This window comes from Arvicola amphibius, chromosome 14, assembly GCF_903992535.2.
Source record: "Arvicola amphibius chromosome 14, mArvAmp1.2, whole genome shotgun sequence".
Taxonomy (NCBI): domain Eukaryota; kingdom Metazoa; phylum Chordata; class Mammalia; order Rodentia; family Cricetidae; genus Arvicola; species Arvicola amphibius.
The window spans coordinates 15336467-15354370 of NC_052060.1; the positions used below are offsets into that span (position 1 = coordinate 15336467).

A 17904-nucleotide genomic window follows, 5' to 3' on the forward strand; every position below is an offset into this window, starting at 1 on the left:
AAGCAAAAGAGTATGTAGTAATTTCTCCTTACTTATAAGTTGTTTCGGAGAAAGTTTCCAAAAGCCTGAGAAATCTTTATTCCTATAAGACAAGGCACATATAAAATGTAGATCCAGTTTTACAGAATTCCTTTTAAAACTTGGTAGAAACTGGTACATATTTATATTAGGGTGTTAGGAACACACACACCTTTTTAGGCCTACACATATTAAATACAACAGCAAACCAAGCAACATAACAATGACTTTGGGAGGCCATGGCCTGAAATTAGAATCATCTATGCGAAAAAATTTGCTGGAAAGCAAGAAAGGCATTTAGGAGTAGAGGACAATGTAAGAGAACCTCAGCTTACCACAGATGAATTAGTGTGAGATGGGGAAAGCATACTATGAACTGATCAGAGGACAAAGATAAATTCCAAAGCTGAATGTGAATTTTCTTTTGGGTCACTATAGCACGAATTCTATTAGTTCTTAATAAATACCCAGAGTCAGAATTAGAATTCCTGCTATAGGCCACCAACCAGATCCCAAATCATGACACAGAGACTTGTCATTAGTTATGAATGCTTGGTCTTATCTTAGCTCTTATTTTTTTTTGTTTTGTTTTGTTTTGTTTTTTTGAGACAGGGTTTCTCTGTGGCTTTGGAGCCTGTCCTGGAACTAGCTCTTGTAGACCAGGCTGGCCTCGAACTCACAGAGATCCGCCTGCCTCTGCCTCCCGAGTGCTGGGATTAAAGGCGTGCGCCACCACCGGCCGGCTTAGCTCTTGTTTTAATCCATTTTTCTTTATGTTTTGCCTCAGGGCTTTTAACCTTTCTTTCATTCTATATATCTTACTTTCCTGTTTCCTCCTTGTCTGGCTAGCTGCTGCCTGGATTCTGGCCCCAATTGTCTTCCTCTTTTTCTACCCCATTCTCTCTTCTCTCTCATTCCTTGAGCCTAGATTTCTTCTCTTATTCTCTCTGCCCACCAGTCTTGCCTATCCCTCTACTGCCTGGCTATTGTTCATTCAGTTTTTTATTAGACCAATCAGGTGCCTTAGGCTGGCAAGGTGAAACAGCAACACATCTGTACATAATTAAGCAAATCAGATGCAGCACCCCTTTTACATACTTAGAGTAACATTCCACACCACCACTCCTTTGACACATTTTCTTACATTTTGTGTCTTTTTATATAATCTGTTTGCAAATAAAGTAAATCTTGCTTGGCATGGCTATTCTGACCTGAAATCTCTGTAGTTGGGACACTGAGGCAGGAGTACCACCACAAGTTCAAGGCTAGCCTGGGTTACATAATGTGAGTTCAGGCATACAGACTGAGAGCTTCCCCCTCCGTATCTTAATTATAATATAAAAATATAATTTCAACCATTTAGAACATGTTTAATATGATACTGATATATTTATTTTGGAGTATTGCTTGGGAGGAAATGTTTAATTTCAAAAATCATGCAAGCAAATAAATGGTAATCTAAATCTGTTGTCATTCATTACCCAACATAATTTTCTTCTGATTACAGGTGTTTGTAATTCTTCCCCTCCAAGCAAGCCAGCAGAATGTGTTCAGCCAAAAAATTCCAGCTCCTTTCTGAATTTTGGTATGTGTATTATTTTATAGCATAGTTTAAAATGTATATAAATTGGTGTTGGAGAGATGGCTCAGTGAATTAAGAGTACTGGATACTCTTTCAGAGGACCCAGGTTCAATTCTAAGGTGGTTCACAACTGTCTTTAACTCCCATTCCAGAGGAGCTGGTGATGCTCGCTGTTGGTCTCTGAAGGCACTGCAAACATATGGTGCACAGACATACATGGAGGCAAAACACCAATACACATAAAATACATTAAGCTAAAGATTGTAGGAAGATCAGAAAATGTAATACTGCTAGGTAGATATACAATTACCCAAATACAATTTTATTTCAAAGGAAGAAGCAGAAAATGAGGGAGCAATCTCTGTCATTATAGTCCTTGTCTAATTTGAGAAAATACTTTCTAGAAATGCCCTATTACTCTATAGTTATGCTCTATAGTTAAAACTATAAAATCTGGTCTGCATTTCTTTCTTTTTTTTTTATTTATTATGTATACAATGTTCTGTCTGCATGTATGCCTGCCCACCAGAAGAGGGCACCAGATCTCATAGATGGTTGTGAGCCACCATGTGGTTCCTGGGAATTGAACTCAGGACCCCTGGAAGAGCAGCCAGTGCTCTTAACCTCTGAGCCATCTCTCCAGCCCAGGTCTGCACTTCTTTAACTCAATATTTCAGTTGTTACAATTTAAAAGTGAAGATTTGTATAAAATTAGTTTAAAAGATTCATATGGAACATTGTATGAACTATGAAAAAAATGCAACTTTGCATTGATTACAAAAGTTTTCTGCTTTCTCCTTTTCCCTGAATCCCTTGAGTGATGTATGGACCATCTGATTTTACATTGCTGTGGCTCTGGCATAAAACCTTACCTGCGTCCATGTTGCTTCTTCTCAAACATGCCTAGATTTCAATAGTTTGTGTACTTGAAAGCAACACTTATATTTCATTTTCCCTTTAATAATGGCAGTATAAGTTGTAAGTTCATGTTATTTTAAAATATTTCAGTTGCTCTGATGATGCACACCTGTAATTGCAGTTGAGGCAAGAGGATCATGACTTCAGGACCAGGCTGGGCTCACATTTCTATCTCAGCCTTTCCCCTAAGTTGAAATTAAAAAAGCATGTGATTCATGTTTACTTTTCCTGAATTGACTCATATAGAGAAAACAGCAGTGTAAATCTGTTCTGAAGTGTTAAGAATTGGATAGCAAATCAGGTCAAATATAGGCATCTGAAATTTTAGTTGTTCTAAGCAGTCACGTTTCATGTCCTCACCCCTTTCCAGTATACTGGGCTACAGTTAAGGTGCTTGTGCTAAGGAGATGGTTTTGATGTGTGAACTATTTAACCTGAATATTTTTCCTTCTCTTTTATCTTCAGTGGAGTAACATGTATATGAAATAGGCTCTGTACACCTCTTCCAACATGTAAAATCACTAGTTAATAAACATCTTTTAGGTTTCTTTCAACTCTGGCATACAGTGTGTGTGTGTGTGTGTGTGTGTGTGTGTGTGTCTTACTATGTATTTCAGGCTGGCCTTGAACTTGTGATCCTCCTGTGTGTTTGGATTACAGGCAGTTGCCACCATATCTAGCCTACTCTAGTTTTGTTTTTAGACTTAAACTTAGTCACATATGCAAACAGTTACTAGGAAAGGTGATGACATTAAGTATTATGAATATCTTAATGTTTCATTTTCTGCTCTCACTTTTAAGTTTCAAACCCTTCTATTTTTCAATTTAAGGCACCAAACTGCTAAGTGTAAGATGCTTTGAAAATCTACCACAATCAAAGGAAAAGACAAATAAATGTCACCAGCCTGAATTTCTTTCTGAAAACACCTACTAATAGCCTTTATTTTTATTTATTTATTTATTTATTTATTTATTTATTTATTTTTTGGTTTTTCGAGACAGAGTTTCCCTGTAGTTTCTAGAGCCTGTCCTGGAACTAGCTCTTGTAGACCAGGCTGGCCTCGAACTCAGAGATCCACCTGCCTCTGCCTCTCGAGTGCTGGGATTAAAGGCATATGCCACCACCGCCCGGCTAATAGCCTTTATTTTATGTGAAACTTTTTATTCATCTTTTTGGAGGCAAGGGAAGTGCATTTCAGGAAGTGAAGTAATTAAAACTTATTTAACAACTATTTATTTCAGGATTGTTTTATATTTTCCAAGTTTTGGAAACATATTTTAGTAGACTCGGAAATTTCTGTGGCTGCATGGATATAGATTTAATAACAGCACATAAATAAGTGCTTAATTTTATAAAAGTGAAATTTGTCATCCATGGTGGGTAAATAAAACAGATAAGCAGTACTATGTACTCAGTTATTGAAGGCTACCATAATCATGGCTCTTCACACAATTATTACCATTAGTTAATTATAAATGGTCTAAATTTAAATATTAGTAGTATTTGGGTTGGAGGTGTGGCCCAGTGGCAGAGTAATTGCCTTAGCATATAACAAGGCCATTAGTCTGATCTCTAGTATAGCAAAAAGAATATTCTATTTAATTTAAATTTTAATCACTATAATGCCTTTCCAGTCTATTATTAAATTTATCAAAGGGGGTGTTTAACTTTTTCAATGATGTATTCTAAAATCCAAGTATTCATTTCCACATTTTCACATAAAAGTACTTATTTTCATTTAATTTTTTTTTTTTGTCTCCAGGTTTTGGAAATCGTTTTTCAAAACCCAAAGGACCAAGGAACCCACCATCAACTTGGAATATTTAATACACCACTGAATTTATAAGAATATTGGCTGCATACGTGCCTACAAATAAAACTACTAGAATACTGCTATAATAATAATAATATCAATAATGAAGATATAGTGTGTTAATAGCTTTCAAAAGGGAAGTTATATGTGAAAAACGTCCAACAACCTTGTATTTTCATATTTTTGACATTTAGTTGGGAACTGTCAATAAAGTTTATCACTTATGTTTCAAACTGGATTTATTTTTTGCTTTTGGAAGTTATTCTATTTTATTTATAATTTATTTTTATTTCATATGCATTTGTGTTTTGCCCGCATGCGTATCTGTGTGAAGATGTCAGATCCCCTGAAACTGGAGTCACAGGTAGTTATGAGCTACCTGCCATGTGGGTGCTTGGAGTTGAACCTGGATCCTCCGGAAGAGCAGCCAATGGTCTTAACTGCTGAAAATCTCTCCAGTCCCTCTATGTAAATTTTTGTTTTGTGATGATGTCTTTTTATGTTAATCTTGACTCTTTAAGGTAATCTTCCTGTCATAGCCTCTGGAGGGCTAGGATTAAAGGCACACAGCAAACCCTGCACGAGCATTCGTTTTAATATAGTGTGTAAGAATTTGATATTAACTAAAGTTCTCTTTATAAAATATTTTTTTCTTTTTATTATTATTACAAATTTTCACCTCCTCCCCTCCTCCCATTTCCCTTCCCCTCTCCCCATTCCTTCTTCCCCTCCCTTTCAGTCCAAAGAGCAGTCAGGGTTCCCTGCCCTGTGGGAAGTCCAAGGTCCTCCCCCCTCCATCCAGGTCTAGGAAGGTGAGCATCCAAACAGACTTCGGTTCCTTATGTGTACAAGTTACAAGTGTTTTTGCCTGCATGTATGGCTATATACCACCTATGTGTAACGCACACTGAGGCCAGGAGAGGGAGGTAGATCCCCTTGAACTGGAATTACAGGTGGTGCTTTGCTGGTGGGTTCTGAGAACTGAACCAGTGTCCTGTGCAGAGTTGTAAGTGCTCATAACCGTCTGAGCTATCTCTTCAACCCTTCTACATTGCCTTAATAGCAAACTTCTTTTTTAATAGACAAGGTCTTGCTATGCAGCCCCAGGCTGGCCTCAAACTAAAGGTTCTCCTACTTCAACCTGAAGAATGCTGATGTTACAGGTGTGCTCCATCGTGACTGCCTAAAGGTTCTATTTAAAAAGCAAAAGAAAAACAAAACAAAATACCCCTGCCTTGTGTTTGCGGCACAAAATTACTGCTGTGGCAATGACTGTTCCCAGGATATTATTTTTGTCTAAATGGAGTATACCTCCCCCACCTCCCCAAATGTGGAAAAGAAATATTGAAGGGAATGATGCAGAAATAATGGCAGCGATCATTTTTATATTGCTATAACGGTGTTCAACTATATTCCACGTAAGTTTTTTTTTTTTACCAGTTCTACAAAAATAATCAACAGCAGTTACTTTTCGCTAGCACTTTAAAATTATTTTGAATTCTTTTTTGATAGTGTTTTCTTCATAGAAAAGGCCCCATATAAACCTGTACAATTTATGTTCATAATTATTTAAAGGTACTGGTGGTAGTTTGAAAATGTATTTCTGTAGGGCTATGGATTCTAAGTAAATTTTAAATCTACATTTACACAGTAAATAAGTTAATGGATATTGATTTAAAAGATTCACTTTACTTTCCCATTCAATTGGATATTTTTACTTAAGAAAATTCAACCGAGCAATAGTGTTATTTGTGCTTTAATACTTTTCGTTAGGAAACTCAATGCTAGGGCTAACTGAAAGGTATTGTTACTTGCTCATTGTAGTACAATGCATACCCAGTAGGTGTTCAAGAACGCTATTTTAAGCTATAACTTTTATTGCAGAAGTTCACTCTGCCTAAGTTACTTCTCTGGGAACTAGTGTTAAACCGTAGTGCTTCTTATATGCTTAGTATATCATGGTAGCCAATTATTAAATCAAATTTCTGAGGAAACACTATTTCCTGACGAACAGTGACGATTTTTTAAGTGTTGTCAGCTTGACAAAGCTTTTTCACATTTGCAAATTTGTACTTATGGCTTGAAAAAAATTAAACGATTTCTATCGAGAACTTTTCGTTAAGTATAGTTGTATGTTCAACATAAATGCTGGATTCTACCTTTTCAAGCACATAGGGAAATCTGACTCTGGCAAGGTGGGGGCTGCGCTCAGGGCACTCCTAGCACCTGCCTTAAGCCTGTAGCTGAACCACAGCAATGCCACTGAAAACGCTCCTATTTTTTCCCCCTGAATAGCAGCCCCGCTATACTTTACAACAAAATCGTCATTTTACACGTTCCGAAATTCTTTTTCTCGTAGTTTGTCAAGGGTAAAAGCTGGAGATTCTTTTACCTCACAAAGACTAGGAGAGAAATACGAAATTGAAAAGTCACTATGGAGACCACCTACTCCGGGCAAGAAGAAGAAGGAACACTGCAAGAGGACCGCCTGAACACACCGCCAGACCCTGAAAGCTATTAACATTGTTTGGGCCGTTAGGGCGGTTGGCGGTAACTCGCCGGCCGGCGGCAGTTGCGTAGCATCCCGAAGCGTGCCTGGGCGCACGCTCCTTCTCTGCTCCTCCACTCAGAGAGCCGGGCACACGGCGGGCGGTGGAACTACAACTCCCGCCAGGCCTTGCGCGTCCAGGGCGCTTTACAATAGAAGCTCGGTTGGCGAGGTCTGCGGAGAGGTGCCGGAACTGTCGTTTCCGGCATGTTCAGCTCTACGAGAAGGACGGAGCAGTGGAGGGCGGAGGAGAGACTCCAATGCCCAGCGGGCCATGCGCGGGCGACGCTTGCGCGAATCGCGGACGGGGGGGCGGTCGGGCCATTTAAATGTGTGTTTGTGGGTGAAATGGCTGCGCAGGTCGGAGCGGTTCGCGTAGTACGGGCGGTGGCGGCGCAGGAGGAGCTGGACAAAGAAGGGAAGGAGAAACCCCATGTTGGGGTCTCCCCGCGGGGAGTGAAGCGGCAACGCCGGGCGAGCAGCGGGGGTTCTCAGGAGAAGCGGGGGCGGCCGAGCCAGGACCCCCCTCTCGCTCCCCCTCATCGGCGGCGTCGCAGCCGCCAACATCCCGGGCCGCTGCCTCCAACGAATGCCGCCCCAACCGTCCCGGGCCCTGTTGAACCTCTGCTCCTGCCGCCTCCGCCGCCACCGTCGCTGGCGCCCGCCGGGCCCGCTGTCGCTGCCCCGCTGCCGGCCCCGGGCACCTCGGCCCTCTTCACCTTCTCGCCCCTGACGGTGAGCGCGGCCGGGCCCAAGCATAAGGGCCACAAGGAGCGGCACAAGCACCATCACCACCGCGGCTCCGATGGTGACCCTGGCGCCTGCGTTCCGGGCGATCTCAAGCACAAGGACAAGCAGGAAAACGGCGAGAGGAGCGGAGGGGTGCCTCTGATCAAGGCCCCCAAGAGAGGTGAGAGCAGGCGAAGCGCCTGGGCTCGGTCTCGGTGCCCATATCCCGCCCCTTTAGGACTGAAAGACGCCGCTCTACTCCCCTGAGCCCACTGGAGTGGACTCCGGATTGCAGACGGTTGCCACAGTTTGACCTACTTGAGGCTTCTCTGTGAGGCCAAGCTGTCAGTTTCCATCCCCGTTTGCAGTCCCCCGGAGCCTTTGCAACGTTTATTTTCAAATTCGGCAGGGTTTCCGCGCCGCGCGGTGCTTGGCATCGAATTAGTAGGTGGGGTACTAAAACCAGCCTTACTGAAGTAAACGCTTGTCACTAAAGTCCCTTCTTGTTTTCGTTCTTTGAAATCTTTAGTTTTTCTCATCCCCGGCAGCAAAATATTCACCGGTTTGATTCTGGGCTCTGAGTTTGAATTGTCAAAGAGGTTACACAACTCATGGTTGCCTTAGCTTCAGCGAGGTTAAAAAAAAAAAATCACTTATGGTATTTCTTTTTCAGCTGGACGAGGTAAAAATAGCTAAAAAAAATTAATATTAGCCTTTTTTGTTCGTAGTATGGCATAGGATTGGTCCGAGGCAGGTTTTTATCGCCCTCTGAATCTTAGGAAGTAGACCCACCATTTCTCTGAAGAGAAGGAAGCGTGCAGTAGGATGTAGATACAGATTCTAGTTCTGTTTCATTCTGCCCGAGCACTGTTTGAGAATCTCTGCAATTTCAGCAGTCCTTAAAGGGTATTTCACATAGAAGACATAGGACTAAGTGTGGTTTTGAGAGAAATTAGGTTGGCCAAAATTGGTGTCTGCTATTGCCAGATACTTGTAGCATCTATTTATATTCTCCGTACAAGAAATGAAGTGTACTTTTGGTCATGTCGGATTTATACTTTGTATATGATATTTATAACTTGTAAATTCGTAATCTTAGTAACTTACTAGCACCCTAATATGTGTTTGAGTACTGGGATCCTTTCAGTTATTACGTTAGTGAATTAGTCTTTAAACCTGAAGTTTTGAGTATCTTGCATTTTTCCCATATATTTGGTCTTAGTGCTAACCAGTTGTGTGTGTGTGTGTGTATGTGTGTGTGTTTAGGTGTAAATAATAAGTTTTCATTGGACAGAACTGCACCTTTTTCCTTCGATGGTGTTCAGATCTCATTCTCAGGAAGTAGAGCTGTGGCAGGCTGACTGGTGTGCCAATTTTCAATCTACAACTATTTTGCATATTAGAGTAGCTTATTTTTTTTTGCCCTCATTCCCCCAACTCCATGGCATGTGTCCAGACACAGCTACAGGGAATTTTGAATAATCATTTCTTTTAAATTTGTGTTGCAGGAGAGAACACCAGGGCCCAAAATAAAGAAGAGACTTCACCTACATGGTCTCATTACCAAAGATGAAATTTAAATTAAAAAAAAAATCATAGAACCCAGGCTCCTCAATGTTAGTTCAAGCTTCATCTCTGGTCTGGCCATCTTTGCTTTCCCTTGCTTCCTTTTCTCCACTTCTTTGCTTGCCTTTTCCTTGTGCTTTGAGATTCTCGTTCTGGTGGCAGTCAGGCTGACTAGAAATTATCAGTCTCTCTCTATGGGGGAAGGTGGTGCTGACATGTGTAGTAATTCACAGTGTGCTTCTCTGAAGACTGTACAGGCCCATGTTCTTTTAAAATCAGACAAAACAAGTCTCTAATACTGCTGGATAGACTTTCCTCAGATGATGTAACTGTTCTATATCTGTGCTGTCCAATATGGTAGCCATATGTGGCGCTTAAGCCGATTTGTGATGTGGCTGTGTGACTGAAAAACTGAAATTTTATTCTAACTTATAACTTGTTATGTACATGGCTACTATGTTGGACTGCACAGCTTTTTGCCAATTCATGAAGAAGAGAAATGGGTTAAAATCACGCCATTTGAACATTATTCATTTTGGTTTAGATATAATTGAATTGCATACCCAACCTATATATATTCTGGAGGAAGTAGGACCCTCTGGTCAGATATATTTGAGGAAACCTGTACTGTAGTGGTCTCAATATCTGAAATGCACTGGCTTTTTAAGAATTCTGAAGCTCGTGCTGAAAAGAAACTGGCTTAACATTGTTTATTACAAGCCTTTTGCAGAGTCAGACCAATACTCGTAAATATCAGTATGTTTAGTTTTGGTACCCTCAGGTTCAGAAGGGATGACTTTGGAAGTAAATTTTGGTTCTAGTATTTACTGTGTGATTACGATTGAATTAATCTTCTCTTTAACCCCAGTGTTTCTGTTTGTAAAATGGGGTTGGGTACTCTATTGATATGGTTGTTACAGGGATGAAGAGGGGGCAGTGTATGGAAAGCACTTAAAATAGGCCTTGGTTCATGGTAGGCAGTTAAAGCTGGCTTTTATTTTTACTACTTGGTCCTGTAAACAGCTCTAATAAAGTAGATTGTTGTTTACAGAGGAATCTCATCCTTTTGTGTATGCTAAGATTTTTAGGAATTGTCTAGTTACTTTGAAATAATTATAAATTGCAAAAAATACCATAGAGAAGTCCATTTCCTTTTCCAGTTTACTTCAGTTGTTGTGTCTTACATAACTATTGTATAATACTAACATCAGGAAATTGACATTGGCACAATGTGTCATTTTATCATATGTAGATTAGTGTAACCACCACTGCAAACAAGGCACAAAACTCTCCGGAAAGAGCTCTCATGAACGTTCCTTTTGCAGCATTAGGCAGTGTCTCCTTACCTTTTCTACTGTTTCTGACCAGTAAGGATCGCTAGTCTGTTCTCTGTCTTTGTAATGTTGTCAGTAGAGAATATGATGTACTTGGGGTCTTTTGAAGCTAGCCTGTAAGCTCAGCATGAGATCACCCATGTGTCAATGGCTCTCACTTTTTCCATCCTGGATCGTATTCTCAACAATGATTTCAGTATTCAATATATTCAATATACAATGATTTCTTGGATTTAAGGCATTTGGTGTCTAGTTTGGCACTATTAGAAATAGAGCTTCCCTTTCAGAGTTTTGTTTTTTTCCCATTCAGAAGCGAATTTTTATTTCTTTGAGGAATGTTCTTATTAGGTCATGTGGTAAGTATATGTTTTGGGTTGTTTATTTTTTCAGGTTGCCATACAGTTTTCTTGAGTGTATTCTTTACATTCCCATTAGTGACTTAATTTTTTTTTTACATCCTTGTCAATATCTGGTGTTGAAATGTAATTTTTTATTTTAGCAGTTTCAGTAGCTGTGAGGTGATTATCTTATGATCTCATGACTAGTGACATTAACCAACTCTTTTTTGTCACTTATAGAGCTTCATCAGTAAAATTTGATTTTTTTGGTGCTAATTTTCAAGTTAGACTTAAGAAGTACTTTTAAGAATTCTTTATTGAGAATTATTTGTATATTAGAAGTACAATTTGTTTAGCTACTGTTTGGTCTGCAAATTATTCTCTTGTTTGCCTTTCCCTTGGTTTAACAAGATGTTTCACCCTGCAAAATTAGCAATGTTTTGTTGACTCTTTTCTTTAATGAATCATTTTTGGGTGTCATTCTCCCCTTAGAAGCTGTTTAGTTATATTTTTTGCGTTTAGATCTGTGGTCCATTTGAGTTAATTTCCTACAGGTGTAAGATGCCGTGGTTCTTTTCTCGAAAGGGAGCATTCTCTAGATAAACAGTCACTGGAACACCTGTAATTGAAAGCTTATTGTTCCTGCATTGAATCTCTCTTGCGCCTTTGTAAAATCACTTCTGCAGATGATGTTCTGGTTTGCTTTCTTTTTCTGTGATAAACATGATGACTGTAGCAACATAGGAAGGAAAGAGTTTACTTCACAGGTCATCATAGTCCATCATGAAAGGAAGTCGAGAGCAGGAACTCAAGACAGGAACTGAAGCAAAAACCACGAAGGAATGCTGCTAGCTTGCTTCCCGGCGCTTGCTCTGTTTTTGTTTTCTTCTATCATGTAGGATAATCTGCTCAGGTTTGGTACTCTCCAGGCCTTCTCACGTCAATCATTAGTCAAAAAGATGTCCCACAGACTTTGAATCTGATGGAGGCATTTTCTCAATTGAGGTTCCCTCTTCCCAAGTGGCTCTAGTGTATCCCAGATTGACAAAGCTAACCAGCACAACTGAAAGTTTCAGGCCAGCATGGGTTACAGAGCAAGTTCCTAGCCAGCTTTGTTGGTCGAGAGCTTGCCTAGTTTGCAAAGCCCTCGGTTCAGTCCCCAGCACTGCCCCAAACTGGGTGTGGTAGCACTGGTTGTAATTCTAGCACCTAAAAGGTGGAGGTAGGAGGGTTAGAGGTTTAGGGTCATTCTTTCCCACATGTGAACTTGAAGCTGGCCTGGACCCTGAGACATTGTCTCAGAACAAAACAAAAATCAGTTCTTCTGCCTCTTACTTCACAAGTTATTAAGATTGGTTTTCATGTTTCAGATTATGGGAAAAACCTAACACATGAAAACCATGTGGGATGTAAATTCTATGTCCACAGATAAAGTTTTATTGGAATACAACTGTCCATCCCAGTTTTTGCATTATAGTAGCAGAGTAGGAGTAGTTGAGGCAGAGACCAGATGCCCACAAAGCCTGCTGTGTTCTTTTCAGAGAAAGTTGGTTGCCTCTGACTTGAGACGTGGAACATGACTAAGAGACCTGTTCCTGCACATCAGCCCGACAGTACTCAGTCCAAATTCACGTATAGGCTAATTTCAGATATTACCACTTCAGACACCTGGCATGAGTCATAAATAGTTAGAAGAAAAACTTGGCATGTGAGTGGGATGTAAAATTTTCAGAGGTGAAGTAACATGCTTGAAATTTTCTAATGGTGGAACTAAACACCGGGCTCCTAAGAAAAAACACCTCAGGGTCCACTTCACTCTTTCTGTTCTGTAGGCTGGCTAATGCTTTATAAAGAAATATTAAAAGATTTGCTCTGTCTTGTAAGCAGTATGCTTCAGACTACCTAAATAGGTACCTGTATCCTTTTTTATCCTTTTTACCTGGTCTTAATTTTTTTCTCTCGTTTGTTATTGTTCATAGAAGCACAGACCAAAGATATTCCATCAAAATTAATAGTTTCTTTTTAATTGTTCTTGGTCTATGATCTTAATTTATTAAGGAAAGAATAGGAAGATGATTGCCTGCTCTCAACTCCATTATCATCAAACCCCAGACTTGCTCTTTTATGAGACTTCATAGTCAGCTTTTCTGTTTTCCAGTTTTGACCCCCTTAAGTGCTATCATGTGGAAGTATTCTGTGATACCCAAAAGATAATGGGTGTGATGGCACATTTCTGTGATCCAGCATTTGGGAGACTGACTAAGCATTGCTAGTTGTAACAGGACCCTGTCTCAGAAAATAGAATGATATTGATAAAAACATGTGATTTGTTTTTGTAGTAAAATGGAGAATTATTGGGATTATATTGTGTATACATACATACATACATACATACATGCACACACACACACACACAGACGCACACAGACACAGTCTCAGTTATCAGAAACTTCAGGAAATGCTTTTTCCTATCCACCAGAGAGGAAAATATTCTTGTCAGTAAGGCATGAAAACTTCTGTATAGCATAATAATGCCATCTTTGTGATCATGAATTGTAAAGGCATTATATGTAGTGAATACAGTAATATTTTTCTTTTTTCTTTTTTGTTTGTTTGTTTTTTGGTTTTTCGAGACAGGGTTTCCCTGTAGTTAGTAATATTTTTCTATATTGGGACCTCATATAGGCTAACATCTGAAGTCCATTAATTAATGGATAATAACTGGATAATCTTAAATAATAATCTGCCAGAGTGTTTAGGGAGAGGTGGATAGGAGAGGTGGAAAGGAAGAAAGTATACTGTATTGTAGTGGAAGACTGAATTTTGGAGTTAGATGGATCTGAAATTTGACTGTCAGCAGTTTTAGCTTTATGACCTAATAAAAGTTACATCTTGTTTCAGATTCTGCTTCAATCTTTGAAAAAGAATTTCTGTGTCTACTGGACTGAATTTTTGGATTAAAATGAGATAACAAATAAGGTCCTAATAGACATTTTTAGTGAGTCATCTGTTTTTCCTTCACTTTTATGTTTCATTTGTAGTATACTATCCCATACTCTGGGCCAATAATTTCTAGATTTACCCTGATATCCCAGAGTTCTTGACAAGTATTTCAAGGAATGTTATTCAACCGTCATGATTATAAGATGAAGACTTATGTGTCAGATTCATTCTCTTTAACCCTTGCAATGACTCTTAAGATACACATGAGTGTTAATACTACTTTATGGCAAGAAAACAAAGGTTTGGGGGTTTCTGGGTTTGTCCAGAGACTAATAAGCATCAGAGCTGAGATAGGCATCTCAGTCTTTACTGTGAAGCATCTAGATGGGCACTTTAGGTTTTGTTTGTTTTTGTTGTGCTATGGCCCAGGCTAGCTTTGACCCCACAACTCTCCTACTTTACTGTGGGTTTCTGGACTACAGGGCACGTAAATATCCAGCTTCAGCTTGTACTGTATGTGTTTGTGTGCACGTGCTCTTACTGGTATGGTATGCATGTGGAGGCCAGAGTTCTGTCTCAGGAGTCACTCTTCATGAAACTTCCACTGAGTTTTTAAGACAGTCTTCTCCCAGGGACTTGGCTCATCTGTTAGATGGACTGGCCATTGAGCTCCAGGGATTCTCCCCATTGTTGGGATTCCAAGCACTTGCCACCATGGTTGGCTTTTTGAGGTGCTTGTCGGGGATTGAACTCCGGTCCTCATACATGTGTAACAAGTCCTTCACCAGTAGAGCTGTTGCTTGCTCTTAAATGGCACACCCTGCCTTTATATTTCCACCATTTCGGGGTGAAACTAGTATAATTACATTTATTATTTGTTATAGTCTAATATGGCAAGTATTTTACGTGCATTTTTAATTTATTCGGTACATTTTTATAGGAAAATACTCTTGTCCCCCTTCCTCCATTTCATTAGTGAGAAACAGAGATACTAGTTTGCAAAAGGCAAGGCTACCTCATTGTGGCAGTGCAAAAACAGCTACTCAGGAAGACCATTTGGAAGTGTTTTACAAAGTTGAATGTACTCTATGTGATATGACAGTTCACATACTATTTTTTTTCTTTTTCTTTTTCTTTTTTTTTTTTTTCAAGACAGGGTTTCTGTGTAGCTTTAGAGCCTGATCTGGAACTAGCTCTTGTAGACCAGGCTGGCCTCAAACTCACAGAGATCCACCAGCCTCTGCCTCCTGAGTGCTGGGATTAAAGGCGTGCACCACCACTGCTCGGCTTCAATACTATTTGGTATTTACCCAAAGGATTTGGAAACTTATACCTACATAGAAATTTGTAGTAACTTTATTCATAATTGCCAAAAAATATGAAACAGCTGAGATGTTCTTCAGTAGATCAATGGACAAACTGATGCATCTACAGTGGAATGGTGTGCAGCTCTAAAACCAAACTGAGTTCTGAAAAGTGACAGTAACCTCAAGTGTATTAATACTGCAATAACAGAAGGACCCCAGTCTAAGAGGGTTACATAGTGGGCAGTTCCAGTTATGTAACACTGAGAAAGACAAACCCATGGAGACAATAGGAAACTGGTCAGTGGCTGCTGATAATTAAGATGGGCTTGTGACTAGTCAGATCACAGGATTTTTAGGGCCATTAAACTGCCCTGTCTAATATTGCAATGGTGGGCCGTGTCCAGTACCAGGAGTGAATGAATCATAGTTTGGACTGTGAGTTCTGGGTGAAGAAGATATGTCAGTGTATTCAGTGGTAGCAAGTGTACGGCTCTGGTGGGGCCTGTTAGTAGGGGTTTATGGGAAATCTGTACCGTTTGGTCACTTTTGTTAAGAACTTAAAAATGAAACAAAAACCATCCAGCCAACCAACCAACCAACCAACCAAAAAAAAAAAAAAAAAAAAAAAAAAACCAAAAAAACTGAACTGAACTGAACCCAGAACTTTGAATGCTAGACAAGTATTCTCCCAGTGAGCTATATCTTACCTCTTACTCTAATCTTTTTTTGCATTAATGAAAACTAGTGTGATGTTAAAAGTAAACTAGGCTATTTGATGATAGATGATGTTAGCTAATTTGAGGACTTAAGCGATAATTTTATGTATTCTGAGTGTAGTTGTAATGACCTTCTGAAAGGGAGCCAGCAACTTGTTCAGATCACTGTCCCTGTCTTTCTCTATAGTATGACATGCTTTCTGTATATTGAGTTTCAGTTTTATATGTGAAAGCTTTCCTTAATATAGGTGAAATGTAGTTTGGTTCTTTGCTGTTAAAAACTGATGTGAGGGCTAGAGCATCTGCCCAGCTCTGCGAGGAAGGGTGGGCTTAATTGCTGTCACTGCAAAAACAAAACGGCACAAGAAGACAGGGAGAGGAGCCAACAGTTAGGGACCAGCAAGACCCCTCACTGCGGAAAGGATTTGGCAGCAGAAACCTGGTAATAAATGATTTGGAGCTCTAGAACACACATAAAGGTGGATGGAGACAGCTTCATAGAGTTGTCTTCTGACCTCCACAGAAGCACCCATGCACATACATACAATAATAGTAACTAATAAAGAAACCAACAATGGACCTGAAGACAGTAAGCTTTAGCTCTTACACTGGAGAAATAATTCAGAAAGAGACTTCCTGAATACATTTTCTATGGAAAAACTAAACCACTGTACTAGAAATGGAAAGATCATGAAACAAGCCTTTAGGCATTGACTTTCCCCCCTTTTTTCCCTCTCTCTTTTATAGACTTTTAAATGATGTTTCTTACTCAAAGCAAGGCAATTGGCATTTTTCTCCTACAGCAGTAGTGGTCTGTTTCATGTAATAACCAACAGCGAATGGATGCCTAGGCCGTTCTCAGCTAGTTGTCACCACTGCAATTTAAGAATAAATTTTATTTCTTCATGTAAATTCATTAGCAAGTAGGAGATAAATGGTCTCAAATTTATCTACAAACAAAGGCAGACTTTCTGTGTCTCAGCCTGAGAAAAAGAGTCTACATTTGAAAAGCAGGATTAGCTAGGGACAGATTGGAATTTGTGAGATTACAATTAATTTAAGGTTCATTTAATTTTCTTTTCTTTTTGAGGCTGTGTTACACTGATTTTTTTTTAATTAAAGAATTTTTGGCTAAAACCAAGAGACTTGGCAGTGTAGACATACCACTGATAAGCAAATAGTAATATAGAAAATGCCTTGTTCAAGGCACTTCCTTCAGTGGCGGATATAGGTCATAATTCAGTTTTTGTACACCTTCTGAAACTTAAACCTGATATTTTCAGAGATATTCTTATTCCCTCACCCTCCCACGAAATTACTAGAGGATTTACTGGGGTAATTAGATGAGTATTTTTAAGTTGGTTTAACCTTTCTATTAAATAACATTTTGTTTCTTGAGAAATTGCCTAAATTACTGATTTACTATTAGGCAAAGTATTTAGATTAGTTTTATTTGGTATAAAATATAAATTGAGTGTTTGAATTATGATCTAGTTGTATGTGGTAAAAGATTGGTTATATTTTCAGCTTCCAGTACAAAAAATTTTATGTATGTTATATAGTTACATTGTAAATTATGTTTGTAAATGAGGAGACTTTTTATTGTCTTCTTCCCTCTCCCACCCTTCCCTTTCTTTGAGGCCATTTCTCATTCTGATTCTGTACTCCAGACTAGCTTAGAGGTTAGTCTTCCTCTGTCTCTTGAGTGCAGGGTGAACCACCATGTCTGTTTTTTGTTTGTTTGTTTGTTTTAAAAGCATGCTTCAAACACATTATACATTGCTCATATTCTTTAAAAACTTTGACTTGCATTAAAATATTTTTTTTTAGATTTCATAACTGGTAGTATATGGCCATTTGAAATTTTAAAAATGGTTTTATATAGTCTTTATACTAGTTAGTAATTATATATTAGGCCAAGTAAGTTCATTATAACTGGGTATCTATGTTAACTGAATTACTTATGTTGGAAATGCTATTGCTTGGTAGATAAATTCTATATAGTAAATGCTAAACGATATTTGAAGATTAGATAGGACTATAGTCATTTAATCCCAAAGATTTGGTGAGGGCAGGTATATTTTCCAACTG

General features: G+C 39.2%; 2 protein-coding genes across 2 annotated transcripts in view; both read left to right on the forward strand.

The window, feature by feature from the left end:
- Positions 1-4412, forward strand: part of Ptpn22 (protein tyrosine phosphatase non-receptor type 22) — a 54823-nt gene extending 50411 nt beyond the window's left edge. The window contains exons 18-19 of the mRNA XM_038311291.1: positions 1526-1603; positions 4282-4412. Of these exons, the coding sequence (XP_038167219.1) occupies positions 1526-1603; positions 4282-4346 (143 nt within the window). The 3' untranslated portion in view covers positions 4347-4412. The remainder of the gene's footprint in view (positions 1-1525; positions 1604-4281) is intronic.
- A 2675-nt stretch (positions 4413-7087) lies between these two features.
- The window catches only part of Rsbn1 (round spermatid basic protein 1), a 49406-nt gene continuing 38589 nt past the window's right edge, over positions 7088-17904 (forward strand). The window contains exon 1 of the mRNA XM_038311544.1: positions 7088-7790. Within this exon, the coding sequence (XP_038167472.1) occupies positions 7088-7790 (703 nt within the window). The remainder of the gene's footprint in view (positions 7791-17904) is intronic.